The sequence below is a fragment of the Anser cygnoides genome, chromosome 9 (assembly GCF_040182565.1).
Source record: "Anser cygnoides isolate HZ-2024a breed goose chromosome 9, Taihu_goose_T2T_genome, whole genome shotgun sequence".
Taxonomy (NCBI): domain Eukaryota; kingdom Metazoa; phylum Chordata; class Aves; order Anseriformes; family Anatidae; genus Anser; species Anser cygnoides.
The window spans coordinates 2,614,508-2,636,841 of NC_089881.1; the positions used below are offsets into that span (position 1 = coordinate 2,614,508).

A 22,334-nucleotide genomic window follows, 5' to 3' on the forward strand; every position below is an offset into this window, starting at 1 on the left:
AACAAGTAAAATCTGAGGAGATATCCAAACCAGAAGTATCAGTTATTCTGTGTGGTATTTAATTGGGTATATATCTTTTTACTGCAGTTCAAAATGGAATATTTTTAACAGTAGTTACTGATGAGCAAGTACATGCTTGCTTTTGTTATGCCCAGGTCTTGCTTCTGTTGTTTAAAATATTCTTCTCTACACAGACTTGTTTACAAATATTTCAAAGATAAATATAAAAAAAATAGGTTTTATGCCCTTATTTGAACATCTTGTATTCTTTTGAAGTGTTTTGTTTTATTTTAAAGATGCGTGGAGAGCTTTTGCTGTATTGTCTTTTCCACGTTCTTGTTGTCTGTGCTTGTTTATTTCCAGCCATTCCTCCTGTAATGCTGGTTAGTGAAATAGCATATGTATTTAAGTCACTGTACAATCTGTTAAAAAGAACTTTACAGCAGGGTTTTTTTTGCTTCCCCCTTTGTGCTTTTTTGCCTAATGAAAATTAATAACAAAGTATGTTTGTGTAGGTTTGATGTAAATGACTTTACATTTCAGGTGAAAAAAGTGACTAATGTTGTTGTCGTCTTGTGTTTTTTCAGTGAGTCGTTCAGAGCGTGTTCAAATGAAAAATGATTTGGCAAAAATAAATAAGGTGATTACAGAGCACACAAATCACCTGGCACCTTATCAGTTTCTGACAGCTTTTTCTCAACTAATATCCCGAATCTGCCACTCTCATGATGAAGTCTTTGCTGTTCTGATGGTGATTGTTGCTAAGGTGTTTTTAGCCTACCCACAGCAAGCAATGTGGATGATGACTGCTGTGTCTAAGGTACCCTGATATGTATAGCTATGTCTTTATTAAGTTTGTAAAACTGTTCTCATGAGAGAGAAATGTGAATGTAACCTGTTTTACTTTATAAGAACAAATTGAGTGTTTTAATTGCTGTAGTAAAGCACTATGGAACAGGGTATCATGCTGTCACAGCAGAAGGTTTTATTGTAGCCAGAAGTTCATGTAATTACAGAAAAAAATGGAATCAATAAGAATGCTGACATACATCCTGAATTGTACAATATATTTGGGAAGGAAAGTTAAATGATTAAAAAAAAAAAAAAAAGCTGATGAATTAGGTAGTTACAGACAACAGATTTGGTTGTTTTAAAATTGTAATAATACTTTTAGCTTTATAATCAAATATTCAATCCTCTACCTTGACTAAAATTAACTAAATATATAGCTTATTCCTAAAACTACCTGGTAATAGGATCATTTCAAAGCAATTTAGAAGGCATGGTGCGTTCTATTTTTCAGGCTGTTGAAATAATTTTCAGAATACATTCCTCTATTCTTGAATATTAGCCTTTATGCTGTGGATCTCCACAGAATGGTTTTAGAAAGGAACATGGATGCACACCCATGCATGCACAAACACACAGAGCACATTTGAGCACTTGTAAGTTTAAGCATGAGATTTCAGTTGGAGAACTTTGTTCTACAGGTATTAACTATTACAAGCAGTGAGCGGAGTAAATAATATTACTGTTATTAGTGGTATATCTGTCCTTTTAGTAATCTTTAATCACTTGACTGTTCCATAAATTTTAACTTTGCTCTTTTTTCAGTCCTCATACCCTATGCGTGTCAATAGATGCAAGGAAATTCTAAACAAAGCAATCAACATGAAGGAGTCCTTGGGAAAATTTATTGGAGATGCGACACGCCTTACAGATAAACTGTTAGAACTATGCAACAAACCGGTACTTACAAAAATAAATTAATACATGTAAATAGGTTTATTTACAGATGTTTCATAAAAGTTTCTTCTGATAGCTGGCATTAACCAGTTCATCACAGTAGTGTAGTTTCTGTTAAATTGTAGTCACTTGTTTCCTAATAAAAATATTTTAAAAGTAGAAAATAGTTATAAATGAACATGTTTTAAGTACATAAGAATACATTTCATACTGTGCGGGTTTACGATTATTTTATCCTTTTATTGATATGTTTATCAATAATCAGTCAAAATGTAATCAATATGTATATAGTTAGTGTGATTCTGTCCAGTAACTTTTACAGAGCTTTACTATAAAAATAGATTGGTCATGAACATACAATCTTCACAATAGAGGTAAAATTAAATAAACTATTTAATTATCATGTATTTACATTCAGAGTGAAAAAGGTGTGCCATAAAGGTCATATATATTTTGTTTAGACCGCACCCATTTCATATGTAATTTAATAATTACATATCATGATAATCAAAAAATATTAGTTCATAAAGATCAATAATAGCAAAATAGCAATATTCTGACTGTGTCTGTTTTTAATTTTTCAACAACTTTTTTTTAAGGTTGACGGAAACAGCTCAACATTAAGCATGAATATTCATTTCAAAACACTTAAGAGATTGGTAGAAGAGCACACGTTTAGTCAAATTCTCATTCCTTTACAATCTGTTATGATACCAACTCTTCCTTCAATTCCTGGTTCACATGCTAACCATGATCCTTTTCCTGGATGCTGGGCCTACATTGCAGGCTTTGATGATACGGTAAGCCTCTAATTGGCACCTAATTTAAATTTCATGTTAAATAACTGTAGCTGCAGTTGATCATCTTTGTTCCCTAGAAACTGAGGAAAGAGTAGGCTACCTTTGTAATTACATTCGTGGAAAATGAGTTGCTTCTGTCATAATAACTGAAAAGGATGTAGCCTCCTGGTACTTAGATCACGTTTTGGCCTGAGACTAATATCCTGTAGCACCGTGGAAGTGCTAATGTGGCTGCTTAAATTGGTCAGTTAAAGGTAGATGTTTTATTTTGTGTAATCTGATACAGGTGTTAATAAACCATTAATTTTTTTTCCTTAGGTGGAAATTCTCGCTTCACTTCAAAAGCCAAAAAAGATCAGCTTAAAAGGTTCAGATGGGAAATCTTATATTATGATGTGTAAACCAAAAGACGATCTAAGAAAAGACTGTCGGCTCATGGAATTCAATTCACTTATTAATAAGGTTAGACAATCAGATACATTGTGCTTACTGACCAAAATATAATGCTGAACTGTCTAATAATAAAGAAGGAAAATAAAGGGGGGGGGGGAGGGGAAGGGAACTTAGCAGCTAATCTTAAGTTAAATATTACTGGAGGAAAATGTAAACTGTCACAAAATATTTTATTTCATCTGAAATCAATAGCAATTGATAATGTGTAACTCTTTACAGACTTTTGAAAACAATAAAAAAGTATAACATTTTACCGAAATCATTGCTTCTTCCAGCAGTAATATGCAGGAAATCTATTTACAGTAAATGACTTTCCTGCTGTTGTGTTTCACATTTCCTGTTCAGAATTTTCTAATATTCCTAAAATTCTCACCTTAAGTTACTATGGAAAACAGATGAGCATTTTACTTGTATTTAATCTGCTGCAGACAGTGAAGCTCAGAATTTTGAATTCTAGATCATCTGATTAGAAAACAAGTATGAATAGAATCATTTGTTATTAATACACTTTCATCCTATGTTACCTGTTAATCTGATGTCTACTTTTTTGTCAATAGTGCTTAAGAAAAGATGCAGAGTCACGTAGGCGAGAACTCCATATTCGAACCTATGCAGTTATTCCATTAAATGATGAATGTGGCATAATTGAATGGGTGAACAATACCGCTGGCTTAAGAAATATTCTGATAAAACTTTATAAGGAGAAAGGTAATATATATGGAGGGGGGGATATATGGGAGAACAGAGAAAGAGAAGGATGTTAAAGCCTGGACATGGTCCTGGGTAACCTGCTGTAGGTGGCCCTGCTTGAGCATGAGGGTTGGACAGGATGACCTCCAGAGGTCCCTTCCAACCTAAACCATTCTGTGATTTTTAGGTGTTGTGTTTTGTTTATTTTTAAAGGATTTGTAGCCTTGTTAGTAAATTATACAAACGGCAAGGAAGCAGACTAAATTCTAGGAAGATTCAATCATGTAACTTTAATTATCTGCAATATAGGATAATTCATGTGTGTGGTATACCTTTACTCTTAAATGGAAGAGAATTGTTGCTTGCAGTAAACAACTTGCTAATGAGAGAACTGATAACATAATCATCTTAATACATTCCCTTGCTGCTGGTACTGCTGCTGAAATGATTCATATCATTCTATAAGAAAAAAAATGTGCAGCACTGAATAATAGAAAAGGCTGTGGACTTTTGATTCGATCAATTGTTTTTCACTTCTGTTCTGTTTGTGCGAGGGGTTGATGTACTTGGTCTGCTGTTTCAGTTAACATGATGTTTTTTTATTTACTTTCCAGCACCCTGACAACAGCATGTTCTATGGGTTATTTTCCATTTATTCATTTAATTCGGTGTTAAGGAGATGTTTATCTTATCTTAAATATCATATTGTAATAGTACATATGAGGCTTTACATTTGGGGATTTATTTTGCCTAATTGAGGAAGTCTCTTACAGGTATCTATATGACTGGAAAGGAACTACGTCAGCATATGCTTCCAAAGTCAGCACCTTTGTCTGAAAAGCTGAAAATGTTCAAAGAAGTCCTCCTGCCCCGGCATCCTCCTGTCTTTCATGAATGGTTTCTTAGGACATTCCCTGATCCTACTTCGTGGTGAGTGACTGAGATTGGGCTAGCTCAAGGTCATCTACTTTATCTATTTCTCTAAACTTACTGTTGGATAAAGATAAACATACTGTTGAATCAACGATACTGTTGAATAAAGACAGATAAGAGGTGATTTAGACTTATATATCTGATTCTTACTCCCACAGGTACAATAGTAGGTCAGCCTATTGTCGTTCTGTTGCAGTCATGTCAATGGTAGGTTACATACTTGGTCTAGGAGACCGTCATGGTGAAAACATCCTCTTTGATTCCTTGACTGGTGAATGCGTGCATGTGGATTTCAACTGTCTTTTCAATAAGGTGAGAAATGCCCCCTTACTGAATTTGGTTTTTATTTTACATGCATGTAAGTTATAAGTTCCTAGTATCTTGTTTTATTTTAACATATCTGTTGTGTTCTGTCTCTCACTTTTTCATATTTATACCCAACAAAAAGTATGGGACATGTAAAGAATGTGTGATTGTTTTGTGTACTGCACTAATGAAAGCCAGCTTCTTGATTATGCCAATATCAGATGAGCCTATGGATACACTGAAGTAGCCCAAATCTTAGTGCTCTTATTTTGTGACTCTCCTCTCTCCACTGCCACTTTTTGAGCAAAGCTGTAATTATTACATGCAGAGTTCTATTGCTGTGAAGTTCTTGTGTTTCTAACACTCAGCAAAAAAAATTCCTATGGTTCTGTAAAAATAAACAAGAAAATTGTGGCCTGAGTGGGTTATGGAGATTTGGTATTTCTGCCAAAATATGCTTTTAGTGTGGTACATCTGCCATTTTTAATACAGATAAATGAGGTAGAGATAGTAATTGCTCCTGCTTCCTTTTCAGTAAGAGTAAGTTGTCCTACATAGCCCTTAATTAAAAGGAAAAAAAAAAAAAAGGAAATAGTTTTAAGCAAACCTGTAAATTCTAAAAGTTAGCATTTTGCATCAGACTACAGATCTGTATTATATATTTAGAACATATATCCGTGTATTAAGGCAGGAAAAAAAGTTATTTGGACATGGTTATCCTTTATTCATGGTAATTTGCTTTTAACAGATAGGAAGGGGGGCTGTGATCTGACCAAACATGTCTTCTCACCTAGGAATCTGCCACAGGCAATGACAGGGGAAAGAAAACTTAGAACAACACAAATGTTACCTTTATTTTACTACTCTTTAAAATGCATATGGCATAACCTTTTTTTTGTATCAACGTAAAGGGAGAAACTTTTGAAGTTCCTGAGATTGTTCCTTTTCGTCTCACTCATAACATGGTTAATGGAATGGGTCCAATGGGAACAGAAGGTCTCTTCCGAAGAGCTTGTGAAGTCACAATGAGGCTTATGCGTGATCAAAGGGAGCCTTTAATGAGGTACGGCAATTGCTTTTGCCATAAACTCTGAAAAAGCTCTCTGTAGTCTAAACATCTAAAACAGTAACTGCTAGTTGCAGCATATGGCTGTCATGCAGCTCAGTCTTACTATGACATGCAGTTCAATATAAACTAATAGAAATATTCAGCACTAACTTCAGACTCAGTGCTTTGTTACTACTACAACTAGATAATGCTTGTATATTAAAAATTAGTACACGTTCCTAAAGTTGCGTTTTTTCATTTATCATGTAGTTTTCTTGGTTCTTCCTGAGTTAAATGCATTTTTATCCTGGATATTTCAGATCCCAGGAGATACTCAAAGTGATCAATGTTCTAATATTTGGCTTAGGTACCAATCTTGTCTAATAATTTCAAACCACTTTTCTGCATTCATTATTTAGAGATCATGCAATGTTTTTCAATTGTACAGTGGGAATAAATTTTAGAATATAGTCAGAGGTCTTTTCTGATATCTGATGGAACAGCAAAAATGGAGCTTGCAAGTCCCCAAGTGAATTGTCACAACTGCTTTGATCACCTGTGAAGATCATATTATCTCTTTGACAAGGTTTACTGTTTCCATGTTTCAGCCGACAAAGGGTCAGTCCTTTCTAGTTCATTTCAGGAAGTCATTTAGGACTACATAAGTAGGTTGCAAGTGATAGTGGCTTATGAAATATTTCATCAAAAGTAAAGGGGCAGTTATCTTCATAGAAATGTTGGGAAAGGCAGTTAATTTGCAACCAATGAGTGGCTGTGAACCACAGTAACTTCAGCTGGTGCTCTGAACTCCAGAAAGAACTCAGGTCCACAGCAGAATTGCTTTGGTCTGGTTAATTTCACAAGAAAACAAAACTGCATAGGAAAACTTGAATCATTCAAATACTTGCATAAAATGACAAGTTGAAGTTTTTTGATGCAGGTCTTAATATATTACTGTATACCTGATAGCTTTCTCTTAAGGCAAAAACAATGAATAAATTGCTCACCCTCAGAGATTTTTAAGTCTTAAGGGGGGAGAAAAGATCTAAGACACACATCTTTAAATAAAAAGTTCAAACAGAAGAGTAGTTAAAGATCTACAAAGACTAGATAATGAAAGCATTTTTTTACTGTCTTAGGAATATCTTGCCTATCTAGTATTTTAGTTACAGAACTTGGTGAAGACTAATACAGATCATTTGATAAAATACATGATAACAAACTATTTTGTTTCAAAGTCACAACATTTGTATTTATGAAATTACTAATAGCAGTGACATGGAGAGAGATGAAAAGGAAAAAGATGCCTGCTTTTCATGTTAAAGCTTTTTTTTCCCCCTCATTTCAGAATATGGAAGTCAAAAGGCAAAGAGCAATATTTTGGTTTTGCAGATGTAAAAAATCTTGTTTTGAAAACTGTATGTGTTGGTCAAAATCAATTAGAGGGAATGTGTATCTTATCCTTTTTTTTATTTATTTAATGCATTTATTTAGTGTCTTAAAGACTTTTCTCCATGATCCTCTTGTGGAGTGGAGTAAGCCTGTTAAAGGGAACACAAAAGCACAGGTGAACGAAACTGGAGAAGTTGTCAATGAAAAGGTTAGTTCAAAACAAGCATAGCTTAAGGTATTCAAATGTCACATGTCCATTATGGTTGCAAGTTGCATATTTTCTAATTGAAATCTTAATTTCCTTATTTTTCTGTTTCCTTGATTTGAAAATTACTCTGGTTGTTTCCTCTGGATTATCTCAATGGTAGTCTCTTTATATCCTTTTTAAGGATAAATATTATTTTTATTGATAGAAAATATCATTTATCTGCTAAAGAATCAAGCAAAATAGAATCCATAATTCTGTCATTAGTATTACCAAATCTTGGATGACAACAACAGAAAACAGAATAGGAAAGGCTCCTGCTTTTCCTTTCTGTAAAACTGTTGTACAGTTGTCCAGAGTAACAGTGATGGTAACACTTGGAAGGGACTCCAGATGTCCTTTCCAGGCATACTTGGTGCTTTTCATGAGTGGACATTTATTATTGAATAAATAAGTGCCTTGTTGTATATCAAGGAGTACTTGGAAAATATTAATATTTACTGTTTCTTTCGTAGTTGCTGCTAAATACTGTATTATTTATCCAAACTATAGATTGCACAAGCTGTAGTATTTATTCTCTTTCCTTTGTGTAAAATCTCTGATTTGTCTGATTTTTTTGGTTTTAAAATGAATATTTTAAAAGACTGAATGTGTAATAGCAGATGAAACATATGAAGCACTGACAAACAGGGCAACTAAGACAAAAACAAAATACCGTACTGAAGCTATATTCCTGAGCTTCACTTGAGCACATAAAATCTCCTTGTCTTCAAATAATTACCAACAAAGCTGTTTCTACAGACCCTTTCATTTAGTTACAGGACCACCCACATAGTTATGTATGTTAATTGTTTTTCTGGATAGATGGCAATATTGTACTTGAGCTTTAAAAGAAAATTTGAGTATAATTGGTATGAACTAGCTACTCAAAGTGGGCCTCAAAACAGTTCATTTTGAGTTGTTCAACACAACCTGTTATGAGACTTCATTTTCAGTTGCTCATAATTTTGGCCTGAAGGCTAGGTGTCCTTAATTTTATCCAGAATTTTAAAACAAAAATAAAAAAGGCTTTTTTTTTTTTAAAGAAATTTGCATTTGTTTGAAAGGAATTGTATGAAATAAAACATAGTAACATTTTCAAGTACTTTTGCATAGCTTTTTCAATTTTCTCTGGCAAACTTTATTTGTAAAATTTAGGACAGTGGCTGTAACTTGACCAATAATCTATTTTAGAGAATGATTTTAAAACAGTAATTATCCTTTAACTGGTGTAGACGTTTGAGTTTTGTATTAAATTAACACACAGATTTTGAACACATCCTAATAATGACGTTTTATTTTAAGATGTGGAAGTCCATGGAAAATAACAATATTCAGTTATTTTTCCTTTTCTTTGTTTCTAGGCCAAAACCCATGTCCTTGATATAGAACAACGGCTACAGGGTGTTATTAAGACGAGGAACAGAATAAAAGGATTACCCTTATCTATTGAAGGGCATGTTCATTACCTTATTCAAGAAGCAAGTGATGACAATCTGCTCTGCCAAATGTATATGGGCTGGGCTCCATATATGTGAAATTTGTTCATTTGGGAAAGATGCCATCACAATTTATGAAGTTGTAATATTCTTCAGAAGGTATTACTCAGTGATAACTGGTTACTTTTGTTTTTTGATTGTAAGCAGTGGCACAGTCTTATGATCTACATAAATGATCTATGATCTACATATGAAATCTACATAAAATATACAACACGTTTGCAAGCATGTTGTGAATATGCTTGCAGATGTGTCAGATGTTACAATTTATATTTTTTGTACATATACAATGTAGTACATATGAGCAGCTAAATGGACTATATGAGTCTGCAAGTTTCTTAGGTTCTTATGTGCTCTGAATATATTTTCAGTTTTGAAGAGATGCACGCTAATTTTAAAATACTGTATATTTTTATGAAGATTTCCTCATTAGTTCATTTGTAGATTAGAAAATCTGACATTACATTTTATACTGATATGATATAAAGGTGTGCTTTCACCTTTTTTTACTCAGAGTTCAGAAGTCTGTTTCTGTTCAGCAGTACAACTTGATTTTTGGTTTCCTTTTGACTTTCTTCCACGTGGCCTTAAAGTCTGAAAAGTGGCCCGATGTCTTCGGGAGGGAGGGGGGATATTTAGGATCTCAAGACCTATCATGAATAAACTCATGAATTGTTACTGTATTCTGAGATTTTCTTGTTAGCCCTTGCCTACTGTGCTAACAAGCCCTCCTGAATGAAATGGTAGTAAGAGGTGAGTTGGAAGATGCTGGTGCCATGGCTGTGACACTAGTGCAACAGGCAGGATCTAGGAGCTGTGGTTGCAAAACACATTCAGGCTCCTGAGAGTTCTGGACAAGAGCTTTTTGCTCTGCATAATCCCCTTGGAAAAGTGCAGCTATAACCAGTGATTTTTTTTTCAGATTCCATTTCAGAAAAAGCGTTTTAACGTGGACAAGAGTATACTAGGTACATATGGTCAGAAGGCATATGCTACTCCTGTACAGTATTGCTTGACTCTCTATGCCTCCACATTGTAGTGATGGAAGGGGAATAATAAGAAAGATGAGGCTCTGTTTTAGCATTAGAAAGTTAGTGTGCTGCTTTGTGGTTTTGCTGTTTTGAGACAAACAGCATTGTTCCTTTTGGTCACAGCGATGCTGTGTTCCTAGGCTCCAGCGGTCATTTTTATTTCAGCTGAACTCCAGGTAGTTAGGAAAATACAGTTGAATGATGTTTTTTATGCTGGGTTAGTTTGTTTCTCTGGAGATCTGACAGGTGTAGAACGGGACCTGTTCTGGCCTCAGGAAGCCAAACACATTCCCCGCAGGAGCGGTGGCGCCCCCTTGGGCTGCCTGTCACGGCTCAGCCCCCCGCGCCTGGTCTGTGTCGGGGGGAAGGGAAAGGCACTGCCAGCACCCCCCTGCTCCTGGGGGGGCCGCGGCCCCGCCCGCCTCCCGCCCTCAGCCCTGACGTCACGCGGGGCCGCTCTGCCCGGCGCACTCTATGGTCGCCGCGGGGCGCTCTGCGCGGCGCTCTATGGCGCGGGCGGGCGGGCTGTCAGCGCGGCGCGCCGGAAGGAAGCGGAGCGGGGCCGGGGCGCGTTGGGGCGCGGGGCGCGGGGGCCATGGGCGTCCCCAAGTTCTACCGCTGGGTCTCGGAGCGGTACCCGTGCCTCAGCCAGGTGCTGAAGGAGCACCAGGTGAGGCGGGGCACGCGGCGCGCCGGGGCCGGGGCTGGGGCCGGGCGGCGAGGCGGGCACGGCGCGCGCCTGGGGGTGCTTCAGCGGCACCCAAGGGTGCTGGGCCGCCGGCAGGGCCCCAGCGCCGCCCTGTGCTCCGCTGGGGCTCGGCGGGCCGGGCCGAGCGGAGGGTGGCTGGAGGGCGCTAGGAACCCCCCGGGCAGGTGGGGCCTGGGAGCGGCACGGCCTCGGAGCGACCCGTCGGTGGTGCCGGCCCGAGCGGTCCGGAGCCGGCCGTTTGTCCCGTCCTTCTCCCGCGGAGGGCTGACGGAGCCCTCACGGCCCGTGTGTGTCTGTCAGCCGTGTTGGATTTCGTTACGCTGCTTCACGACCCCCGGTGTTGTAGTAAGGCAGCCGTACTGCGTTAGCCTTACAGCTGCGTTGGTGAAAGCCAGGGCTGCTGACTGAAAATGCGTGTAAATTTGGGAGCTGTGGCGGCTGAGGAGTCTGCAGGTGCCTGCCCAAACCAGGGGAATAGCCCTAGGGGTGGCGCCCCTCCTGCGTCCTGAAAGCCTGTCAGAGCTGTTAAGAAACGAAAGCACAACTCAGCCTTGAGTATGCCAGTGCTGTCACTCTGTAGCTAGGCTTTCTGGAGACTGGATGATGTAACTTGCTTGTGTGGGTTACTTGCTGTTTATAAAAGACGGGAAAAAATGGCTAGGCTGTTTGTGACATGAAACTTGGATAGAAACATGTATCTACGTTCTTTTTCATCTTTACCAGACCTCTCAAATGTATTACCTGACACATACTATCATCTAGGTTAGGATTTCAAACTGTTTCAAATGTGTTCGCTAATACATTTTGTGTAAAAGACAGTGAAGCCTGTCATCTACTATTTCAGAAGCTGTGTATTTTGGTGTTTTGAGATACCAGGATGGTGGCTGTCCGCAGCCATTCTGGCAGATGACTGCTGTTTCAGGTCTTTCAGTGCTCTGAAAGTTTGCTTTCAACTAGCTCCTGCTCTGGCCAAACAGAATCAGATGGTAATTTTTGCTAACATATATCTGATGTCCTGTTTATTACCATTTGTAAGCAGGAGTGCTGACTGAACTATGATGTCAGCCTCATGTGTCTACATTGATAAGAATTTTTCCCAATGTAGGCTGCTTGTCTAAGCTATGTCTTTTTTTTTTTGTTCCTGTTTGCTATTACAGAAAAACTACACAGAATAATAGAAGGCAATTTCTGTGTAACACATATAATTACTTTTAAATTGTATTATGTCTGTGCTTCTTAGATCATCTGTTTTTCATACATACACGTGTGTGTGTATATATATATATATATGTTGCTTCCATACAAAAGCACAACATCTTGTTTTAGTTTTTCTCTCTTTATGATGCTGCCTGTGTAATGCCCCGTTCAGTTCCTCTTTAAAGGTGGTGCCTGTGTTGATGAGTTGAGTTTTGAGCAAGCTGAGAGCAGTGTGGCTACTGAGTTGAACGATACCAAGGATCACTGAGCACAACAAAAGAGTAGTTATTGCTGGTGGCTGGAGGTCCTTCCAGTCCTGCCCCTTGGTCCATCTCTTCCTTCCCAAGTTCTGATGCAAACTCAAGTTTCTCTTATATGTGGGTGATAAATACAAGTCCAATGATACGCCTTTCCAAACTTAAGTAAAGTTATGTCAGCAGCAGTACAACCGATTACCACAGAAAGTTAGCAGTAACTTTTTCCGGTTGTAATGATAGGAAAATTTTTATGAGCAGTCATACTGGTAGATTAAAGAGTCAATTTGTTTATTGCAAACTGCTCTTGTGCTTGTTTGGTTCTTTTTGGCAACAAAAAGATAGATAACGGCCCCTTTGTGCCAGACATTGTTTGTTGCTCTAAATGTTGCTTGTGAAGTTGAGCTGCTCCAAAGAAGGCTATTTGATGAAGCCAGGACAGAACTCCCTAGAACTGAGACTTAGGCAAACAGGAAACAAGAAGTTTGGAATTCGTGACAAAGAAGTTGATGATATTGTTGATAACTACTGCTTTTGGTGATAATTACTGTTCTCCAGACTCACAGACAGCGATTATCGTAGCTAAGTAGGCAGCATGGAGTGGTCATGTTAGGAACTGGTTGACTAAGAGAGCCCTAAGGCTGATTCTGCTTTTGAAATAATATTGGAAACTGCATCCTCAGTTGTGTAGTTTTTATTGTTTTTGTAGCGCAGCTATACAAAATCGAATCAGTTATTTTTTCTCCTCATACAATGTAGAACATAGCTATCTCTAGAATTGTGTTCCCTTTGCTGGGCCAAAAATGTTCGGGATGGGATATGAATCTGTTCACTGGGAAAATCCTAATAATGGAATGAAAGTGCAGAGAAGCCTGTAACCAGTCAAGATACTCTTAGCACGTTGGTGTACATAGGTTCTGGGAAAGCCTTGCCACCTCAGTTCATTTCCAGAGTTTGTTATTCTCAGCCATGCGTTGCGCAGTGACTGCGTTCCTTCAGCTATTCCCAACCGGGTACTAACTATGGCTTGCTTAGATTCCAGAATTTGACAACTTATACCTGGACATGAATGGCATTATACATCAGTGTTCACATCCAAATGATGATGATGTTCACTTCAGAATCTCAGAAGATAAGATTTTTGCTGATATTTTTCACTATTTGGAAGTACTGTTTCGCATTATTAAGCCAAGGAAGGTTTTCTTCATGGCAGTTGATGGTGTAGCTCCAAGAGCAAAAATGAATCAGCAGCGTGGGAGACGTTTTCGGTGAGAATATTTGTTCTTCCTCCGTCTTCAGGATAATAAACATTTACCTAAAAATATTTACTTAAACGTATGCCATGAAAAATAAAATATATTGTGAGTAGTTGTGCCTTTGACGGTGGCTTTAATTTTTAGTTAAGTGAAGGTAGCTGCTTGTAAAATGTTAATATGTACAATCAGCATTCCAGAAAGGAAAGCGTGTTAGTTACTCAGATTTTCCTCTGTGTGTGCAAAGCTTGGGTGGGGGAGAATGGAGACTTTTTTTTTAATATGAAATTTTCAATGGAATAAATCTGCACTGGCGTTCATGAGGATGTCTGCAGTTGGTTGATAACTTATGAGAGTCTTTGCTCTTTGTGAATGCTATTTCTAGAGAGGCCTTTTGGGTAACTATAATGGGTTGTTCTTTGCCAGTCGTAGAGGAGAAGTTTGGGAACTAAAAAACTCTGGTTTCTGCTGATACTTGTTATCAAGCAAGCTCAAATGTACAGCTGCAAGTAAATTTTACAGTGTTAACAATTTAATATTTAATGTTTTGGGACATGTGAAAGTTGTTTGGAGACTGACAGGAGGAAAGAAATACAGGGATACTGAGTGAAATGGGACAAACACATGAGGAGGAAAGGGACAAGAGAGAATACTTTCAAGCTAGAGAGGGTATTTTGTTGTTTGTTTATTTGTTTTTAAGGAAAAAAGAAGATGGGAGGAGGAAGAGATTAAGAAATTCTAGAGTTCTGAATTAAAAAAAGGGGGGGGGGAGCAGAATTGAGAGAACAAGTAAAGTCTTTAAATTGTATGGGAGAAGAATCTATTAAACCATTCCAAGATATTGTTTTCTCTTTTTCTGTTTTAGAAGTGTGTATAGAATACTTGACCAAGAATACTGGGGTGATTTTACTTTTCTCCATTAGTGGTAATAAGTTGTTAGTTCACACCTCCCTCCCCCTTGTGGTACTCCAGACCTGCTACTTTGCTCATTGCTGTTCTGGGATAGCATTTTCAGGTGTTTAGATCCCAAGAATTACCTTTGTTTCAATGTTAATTTACTTTCCTTGGGATGAGTTATTCAGTTACCTTCTTGGTAATCTAAACATTAATTTTATCTGAGTAATGACAGATTATTATCATTACTGGGTAAAAATGCTATTTGTAAGTCATGTAGTTCTATCAGAACAAGTTCAAGCTCTGTTCAGGAGTTAAGTGTCTCTCCCTCTTTTTTTTTTTTTTAATATTTTTTAAAAACTAATACATATTTCATCAGAAAGATGTTATGGTAATTCCTTCTCTACCCCTTATTCCCACCCCTATTTTGTTTCAGATCAGCAAAAGAGGCAGAGGACAAAATAAAAAAGGCATTAGAAAAGGGAGAAACTCTACCTACTGAAGCCAGATTTGACTCCAACTGTATTACACCAGGTAAGATAGTTTGTTAATTATTTAAATTAATGTTTAAATTTAACATTAAATGTGTTTAAATTTTTTTAAACCTATATTTTGATAATATTTTCCTATCTATAAGCCTTTTCTTTTGAAATTACAGGAAGTCTGAATAACTTTTAATATGGTTGATTTACTGTCTTGTTCTAGGGATTTTTTAAGCAGGTATGGAAAAAAAAATGAAACCTCTAAAAAAACAGTTGTACCCTTTTTCTATTACAGAATCTGTATCTGTTATTATAAATACTTGATATATGTAAATGTAATTTTTAATGATTAATTAAAAGCTTTGTGTTTAACTCGGGTTTCTGTTTTCAGGAACTGAATTCATGGCCAGATTGCATGAACATCTTAAATATTTCGTCAATATGAAAATTTCTACAGACAAATCCTGGCAAGGAGTAACAGTCTACTTATCAGGCCATGAGGTTATTGCATTTTCTTATTTTTCTTCAAAATAACAATTTAATTGAAACAAATATTTATTTATTTATTTATTTATGTATTTTCTCCATGCAGACTCCAGGGGAAGGAGAGCATAAAATTATGGAGTTCATCAGATCAGAAAAAGCAAAGCCCCATCATGATCCAAACACAAGACACTGTCTCTACGGCTTAGATGCTGATTTGGTATGTGATTTTAAAATAATAAACAACAGAAGTTTTCAAAGTATGTATGTCTGTGGTTTGTAAGCACAGTGTTCCAAACTGTTATTCAGCAAGCATGTAACTTCGTATTCGTACAAAGTTTTGAATTTGTAATGAAACAGAGCAGCAAAATTTATTTATATTGTTCAAATCTTGTGTAAAAGTTTTAAAAAATGAAATAAGACCTTTCTAATATCTCTTTGTAATAGATTATGCTGGGATTAACAAGTCATGAGGCACACTTTGCGCTCTTAAGAGAAGAAGTCAGATTTGGTGGTAAAAAATCTCAAAGGTGAACTGCTTTTAACTTTACTCTTAATGTATATAACTTGAAATCTAAAAGGTACTGCGTAACTAAAACAGTCTTTGTTGATCGCATAGTAAATTAATAGAGTCTTAGTTTATTTGTTAGAGTATATGTGAATTTAGAGAAATTAATTTGTTAAATTGTGATTTAATTAGTTCACATGGGAAAATATATGTTGTCAGGGCAGCTAATTAAAAAATCCTTAGCCCTTTGGTGTATTGTGCTTCTTGCGTCATATTCTGAATGGGGTAGCTCAGGCTATACTGATGCTTTTTCCGTAATTCTTATTAAAAACTCTTTTAAAACTCAATTATCTATGAGGTAAGTGGCTGGGATAATTATTAAAATAAACTGTTCTAAAGTGACTGATTGGTTGCTGTTATTTTGGATTTGCTCATTTGAACTGACTCGTGCATTATCATCAGTCAGGATCAAGTGTTCTGTTCCAGAATTGTGCATGGACATGGAGCTATTCTGAACTAATAGAAAAAAAATTTTGGTAGATATTGCTGTGAGTAGGTTCCTTCTGTGATGAACCTTAAACGTGTATTCAGTGGGTCAAGGCGAAGGTGGGAGAGACCAAAAATACTCACTTTTTGGTATAATAAAGCTTTTGGATAACACAGTAATAAGTCATATAACTGTTTAGGTTTATGCATTAGCAAAAATGATACATACATGTTTTTATTACCAAGGACGATGCGATAAACATCAGAAATAATATGTTTCTTTCATAGTCTTCTGCAGCCACCTTTTCAATTAAACTGATGAAGTCTGCTTTGTTATGTTGATGGTGTTGGCATGTAACATTGTAATGTTTTAAAGGAGCTAATTCTAATTAAAGAAATAGGTCCCTTTCCCATTTTTTTCATAGAAGAATATAAAATAAGTGTGACAACATTTAATGAATTAGTTAAATAAAAAATAAAAAGGCAAGATCTCCTAGTACCCTTTTTTTCCTCAAGCATTGCTCTAGATTTAGCGTTTTTATGATGTCTAGATAATCTGGCTTATTACAGGAGTTCACTTCTGGAAGTTAGGGGAATTGCCTTCTGTCAATATGGTCACTTTTTTAAAGAGTATTTTCACTTGGGAATTTGAAAATATTAAAAATGGATACAAACTAATATCTATCAGCAGTTAATTGATTGAGAGAAATTCGTTGTTTTATCAGGATTTTCAAATCCAGTGACATGAAGAAAGACAGGTGAAATCATCGTCAACCTGGATTTGCCAAAGTTACTTTATACCAATTTGAAAATTAGGTTTGAAAGAAACAGAATTGGATCTGAAATTCTGCACAGCCAAGTGTAGCCCAGAGTTTGTCTTAATACTGTTCATTTAAGTTTGTGTGTAACACATGTTTCTCAGAGGATTCTGGCCCAAATTCAGTATGTATGTATGTGTGTGAATATACAGGTGTTTATGCTGGCTTGCCGTTGGAGGTGTTCCAGCTAGTTATAATATCTACAAGGTGAAATAGTCCTCTACACATTTAAAATACATCAAAGTTTCTTAGCTTTAATTTCTTGGTGTATGTATTAACTAATTTTGGCCTAACTTTAGTAGATATAAACTAGTTCTAGTGAAGGGAGAAAAAGAAGGCAAGAATACATGTTGTCTACTTTAAACCATATATGAATAGTAGATTTGTCTTTTTCTGCGTGCAGTAGTACCATGTGTTGAAGCCACTAATAGATAATGCATTTGGAACATGTTTTCACATTGAGTGTGTTCTCTTCTTAAAGAAGTATTTCAAATGACTGAGTACATAACCCGGCCAGTTTAGACATGAATCTGCATACTCTGTGTATTCAGTTTAGTCCTACAATACCTTAGAAGTACATTGGTTTTGGTGCAAAGTAAGGTTAGGTTGTCCTTCTCTTTGGACAACAAATTGCCTGAGAGATATTTAATGCAACGTGAAATATGTTGACTCAAAACAGTTGACTCAAAACAGTTTAATCTTAAAACAGAGGTAAACAAATGTTTATATACTTGATCCTGCAAAGTTATAATCCTCAGATCACTTATTTTTAGGTAAACTTGGGCTTCTTAAATATTCATGTTGTAACTGTGTTTATAAATAACTGACAATGTTTTGAATAATTTACAGAGCATGTGCACCAGAGGAAACCACATTTCATTTACTGCACTTATCACTGATGAGAGAATATATTGATTATGAATTTTCACCAGTAAAAGTAAGTTCTAATGGAGCTGTTATTGGAGGAAAAAAAAATCCTGCAAGGTTATATGAAAACAAAAATGTTGCTCCTCTCCTTTTTTTTTCCTTTTTTTTTTTTTTTAGGATAAGATTCCATTTGAATATGATATTGAAAGGATAATAGATGATTGGATCTTAATGGGTTTCCTTGTAGGCAATGATTTTATTCCTCATCTACCTCATTTACACATTAATCATGATGCACTGCCGCTACTTTATAGAACATACATGGCTATCTTGCCAGAACTGGGAGGTAAGGAGTTCTGGGGATTTTTTTTTGATTTTTAAAGTCTGAACAAAGGGAGAGCTATAGGGCAGAGTAAGAGCAAAAGGTTGGGTTAAACTTATGCACTGTCCTACTAGTTGTGCAGTAGTGGTTGATAATCCTTACTGAATCTGGTCAATTTATTTTTCTTCTTTAGACTTCAGCTGTCTCCATGAGTATTTTTATTTTTGAAAATACAGCTCTTCACTGCAGGCTTTTCAGTAATATGAAACAGAACCAGTGTAAAAAATGGGGAAGAACAAAAATATCACTGAATTTAGCTCTGTTATCTCATACCACTTTTTGTAGGACCTCTAAGAGATGATAAATCTGTAGGTTTGCCATAGAACACATCACTGTCAGTAGTAGTTAGATTTGAGTGTAATTTAAAAACCAGAACATTTTATTGTCTATGCAACATTTAGGTTGTAATTTTCAAATTGTTAACTTGAAAAACCATACTCTGTTTTCCCAATAGGTTACATAAATGAAAATGGGCATCTGAATTTAAAACGCTTCGAGAAGTATCTCACGAGATTGTCAGATGTAAGTACCTTCATAATTATGCTTCATAGAATGGTTCAGTCTGTTACATATGAACTCCATTTAGTGCCCTAAAATGCGTTATGCTGATGTTTTAATGAACTGCTTAATAACTTGTGTTTTACAAGTGGTGCCATGAGCTATTTTATCATGGGATCCAATTAGGTGTTGTTTGATCTTACCATAACTTGAAAGGAGAAAGCTTGAATAATTGGGTTTATGCTTTATAGCCAGCATCTTTTAGCACTTCAGGTCAAATGAGGGTTCACCAGTAGAATTATAGTTCTCAATTATTGATGAATGAATGACAATACTGGGCAAAGTGTGTTGCCAGCAACAATATTCTTTGCTTCCTTGCTGGTCAGAACTTTAACTTTTTTGGCTTTTGTGGCATAAGGCATGTCCAAAGACCTTGGAAAGCAACATTTTTTGCAAGTTTTGTTATTAACATTACTCATAAAGAGCAATGAAGTGTTAGTATGTCTGAGGCAGGCATCCACATTCTTCATTAACTAACTGACATTCAGGAGGCCATCCTATTATGTGCCACTGCAGTAATCCATCCTAGAGAATAAAAAAGGTTTAGGGCCTCTAGAAATGGAGATGTCAAAACTTTTTGAAGGGTTTTAAACGAGGAAGTTCATCTGCTGTTCCTGCTTCAGCCCTGTCTTCAGTTTCTCAGAACGATAAAAGTGTTGGGTTTGTTGTACAAGACGATATTATCCAGACCATATATACCTCTACTACTTGTAGGGCTGATTATGAAGTTTGGCAGTTATCTAAATCTTTTTTTGTAATCTATTGCTACCTTACTCTACATTTTTCATCCCTCTGATATTTCTAAACTTGAATCTTTCTTTGCAGTTTGATCGTGAACACTTTAGTGAAGTCTTTGTAGACCTAAAATGGTTTGAAAGTAAAGTAGGCAATAAATACCTCAACGAGGCAGCTGGTATTGCAGCAGAAGAAGCCAGAAACAATAAACAAAAGAAACAGAAGGTTAGTGTTCTACATAAACTACTTTGGAAATAAAAATGATATTTTTTGTAAATCAGTAGTTTGCTAGCCATGGCAATTTAAATTGTACATACGTCAAATGGAATAAAATTCTCTTTTGAGCTTTTTTGGCTATCTTTCAATATATACCTTCAGCAGAGTGTAGCAGTAGCAGCAGGAAATTTCCTCAAATTATACCTGTCACGGTATATCATTATCCCATTCTTTAGTGCAGTTTGTGATTTGTAAGAGCAAGATTTTAACTATTCCTTTAAGAAGGAATGCTTTATTTGTGGTTGTTTTCTTATTTGCCACAGAAGTTTGGAGCAGCTGTATAGTGTTAGCTAGTCATCTTGACTGATCCTTTGAATGGCAACGATATCTCCGGTACAAGGGAAGAGGGCCAACTTAATGACTCCACTTATTGAAGCCTTTCAGAGTGCTGTAGACAGAAAAGAATCTGTGCTTGGTTTTTTTTGAGTTTCTCAAACACAATTCCTTCTGTTCTTATTTCCCTCAAAAGTAATTTGAACTGTTTTAAGGTTGCTGAAAATTTGATTGCATAGTTGTGCCATAGCAGAATACATGATGTAGGTAAAATATTTTATTAGAGAGTTTTGGAAATACTAGCATTTTGGAACACAAACAGGCATTCAAATATTTTTGTCTAAAGATGATTGAGATATTGTCTGAGACTGTGTCTTTGTTTGATGTGTATGGATAAAATCCTTTTCCCCAGGCAATTACAAGGGAAGAAAACACAGTGTTTTTATACCTAATAATAACAATATTTATTCATATTTATTTTAGCCTTTTGAGTTGCAAATTATGTGGTTATGGATTAGGTATGTGCGTATTAGCTTGTATTCTTACCTAATCTCAAATATTAATTTAATAGGCTCAGGAAAATTCTCTGTGTTTGGCTGCATTAGAAAAAAATGAAGTTGTGACCGCTAGAAGTAAGTGCAAATTATTTTTTCATTTGCATATAACAACAACAACAAAATGTTAATTTGAGTATAAATTTGGAAAATCTGTAAGAATTTCATTCCAGAAATTTCTTTAAATGAAAGAGTTGTATAGTCAGCTATTGGGAAATGGAAGTGCATATAACTGGCTTGTGGTGAGAGAGCAGGGCTAAAGCTTTTGAAATGCTTCATACCTGACCAGTATTTCCATGATGAAATATGAATGAGCAAGCCTTCAGTAACATTATGTTTTTGGTAACCATATGCCTAGGTAATTTGTTACACAGATCAGGAAAAATAAACTGAATTGTTGTATTAGTGGTGTTCGTTGTTTTTTGTACAGCTCTGGATTTTTTTTGTTCTTGTGTTAATTGTGTTTTTAAACTCATTCCATTTATTCAAAAGAAATGCCTTTGGGTCCTGCTTTGAAATTTATTGTCAAAAATCTATAAATTTAAATCGGGGGGGGGGGGGGGGAGGAATTCTGAAATTACTTTCAAATGTATTTTTTTACAAAAATGTATATTTTTGTTCAGTTCTTATATAATTGGGCTACAAAATGTGTTGCCAAGCTTCTAAAGAAAAAAAATATCCAGCTGAAAATTTTGTTTGACTGTTCTGTGTTGCTTTCTGTGCAAGGAAGGAACAAGCATACATAACTGTGAATTGAGGAATAGAGTTCAAGCATTAAATCAAAACTGAATGTCTTGAAATCTTATTGTGGTAGAGAGCTTATGGAATCTTAATCCACATTTTTTCATGGCTTCTTTCAGCTGTGTTGGAAGATGAACCAGAAGATGATGATCTGTTTGAAACAGAGTTTAGGCAATACAAGAGAACTTACTACATGACTAAAATGGGTGTAGAAGTAGTTTCTGAGTAAGTGTTTGTTTCTTTTTTCTTTTTTTTTTTTAATACAAAAGACAGGTCTTTGCATATATGTAATATAAAACAGAACGTACATCCATGTTGAAAGCAGAGAGCACATGGCATGGTCCTGTAGTGGTGATGCTTCTGGCTAATGCTAGAAGAGCTACAAGTCAAGTTTTCTGTTAGAAGTATTAGAGGACTAGAGAGGAAAAAATAATCCCTTAGTAGTAAATGAATCAGAGAACCTAGTAAGCACACAGTTTTCTGAAGTGCTCGATCTTCATTCCTATGTACAAGGTGCCGAGTAGTTTTTATATACTAGTAAAGCTAAGAATTACCTTTTATCTTTTTATTTTAAGTGACTTCCTGGCTGATCAAGCTGAATGTTATGTCCAGGCAATACAATGGATTTTGCATTATTATTACCATGGAGTTCAGTCATGGAGCTGGTAAGAAAAATTGTCAAATATGAAACTGTTTAAGGATGGAACGGTTTTCACCTTATT

General features: G+C 36.1%; 2 protein-coding genes across 8 annotated transcripts in view; both read left to right on the forward strand.

Annotated features, from left to right (window-relative positions):
- The window catches only part of ATR (ATR serine/threonine kinase), a 43,903-nt gene extending 30,431 nt beyond the window's left edge, over nucleotides 1-13,472 (forward strand). The window contains exons 38-48 of one of the 2 annotated variants that reach the window (XR_007162963.2): nucleotides 588-820; nucleotides 1,615-1,749; nucleotides 2,346-2,546; nucleotides 2,865-3,008; nucleotides 3,557-3,707; nucleotides 4,463-4,619; nucleotides 4,781-4,934; nucleotides 5,840-5,991; nucleotides 7,471-7,576; nucleotides 8,977-9,210; nucleotides 13,338-13,472. Coding sequence is in view for 1 of the 2 variants with exons in the window: in XM_048062902.2 (XP_047918859.2) it covers nucleotides 588-820; nucleotides 1,615-1,749; nucleotides 2,346-2,546; nucleotides 2,865-3,008; nucleotides 3,557-3,707; nucleotides 4,463-4,619; nucleotides 4,781-4,934; nucleotides 5,840-5,991; nucleotides 7,471-7,576; nucleotides 8,977-9,150 (1,607 nt within the window). In the remaining variant the exon portion in view is untranslated. Of the gene's footprint in view, nucleotides 1-587; nucleotides 821-1,614; nucleotides 1,750-2,345; nucleotides 2,547-2,864; nucleotides 3,009-3,556; nucleotides 3,708-4,462; nucleotides 4,620-4,780; nucleotides 4,935-5,839; nucleotides 5,992-7,470; nucleotides 7,577-8,976; nucleotides 9,795-13,337 lie in introns of those variants that run through there. The other variant, XM_048062902.2, reaches the window with a different exon arrangement.
- The window catches only part of XRN1 (5'-3' exoribonuclease 1), a 44,092-nt gene continuing 32,405 nt past the window's right edge, over nucleotides 10,648-22,334 (forward strand). For 3 of the 6 annotated variants that reach the window (XR_010833482.1, XR_010833483.1, XR_007162964.2), the window contains exons 1-13: nucleotides 10,648-10,812; nucleotides 13,338-13,570; nucleotides 14,886-14,983; nucleotides 15,323-15,432; nucleotides 15,524-15,634; nucleotides 15,862-15,944; nucleotides 18,076-18,163; nucleotides 18,271-18,439; nucleotides 18,930-18,997; nucleotides 19,859-19,993; nucleotides 20,889-20,949; nucleotides 21,732-21,837; nucleotides 22,188-22,277. Coding sequence is in view for 3 of the 6 variants with exons in the window: in XM_048062905.2 (XP_047918862.2) it covers nucleotides 10,738-10,812; nucleotides 13,338-13,570; nucleotides 14,886-14,983; nucleotides 15,323-15,432; nucleotides 15,524-15,634; nucleotides 15,862-15,944; nucleotides 18,076-18,163; nucleotides 18,271-18,439; nucleotides 18,930-18,997; nucleotides 19,859-19,993; nucleotides 20,889-20,949; nucleotides 21,732-21,837; nucleotides 22,188-22,277 (1,427 nt within the window). In the remaining 3 variants the exon portion in view is untranslated. The remainder of the gene's footprint in view (nucleotides 10,813-13,337; nucleotides 13,571-14,885; nucleotides 14,984-15,322; nucleotides 15,433-15,523; nucleotides 15,635-15,861; nucleotides 15,945-18,075; nucleotides 18,164-18,270; nucleotides 18,440-18,929; nucleotides 18,998-19,858; nucleotides 19,994-20,888; nucleotides 20,950-21,731; nucleotides 21,838-22,187; nucleotides 22,278-22,334) is intronic. The other 3 variants (XM_048062903.2, XM_048062904.2, XM_048062905.2) reach the window with 2 other exon arrangements.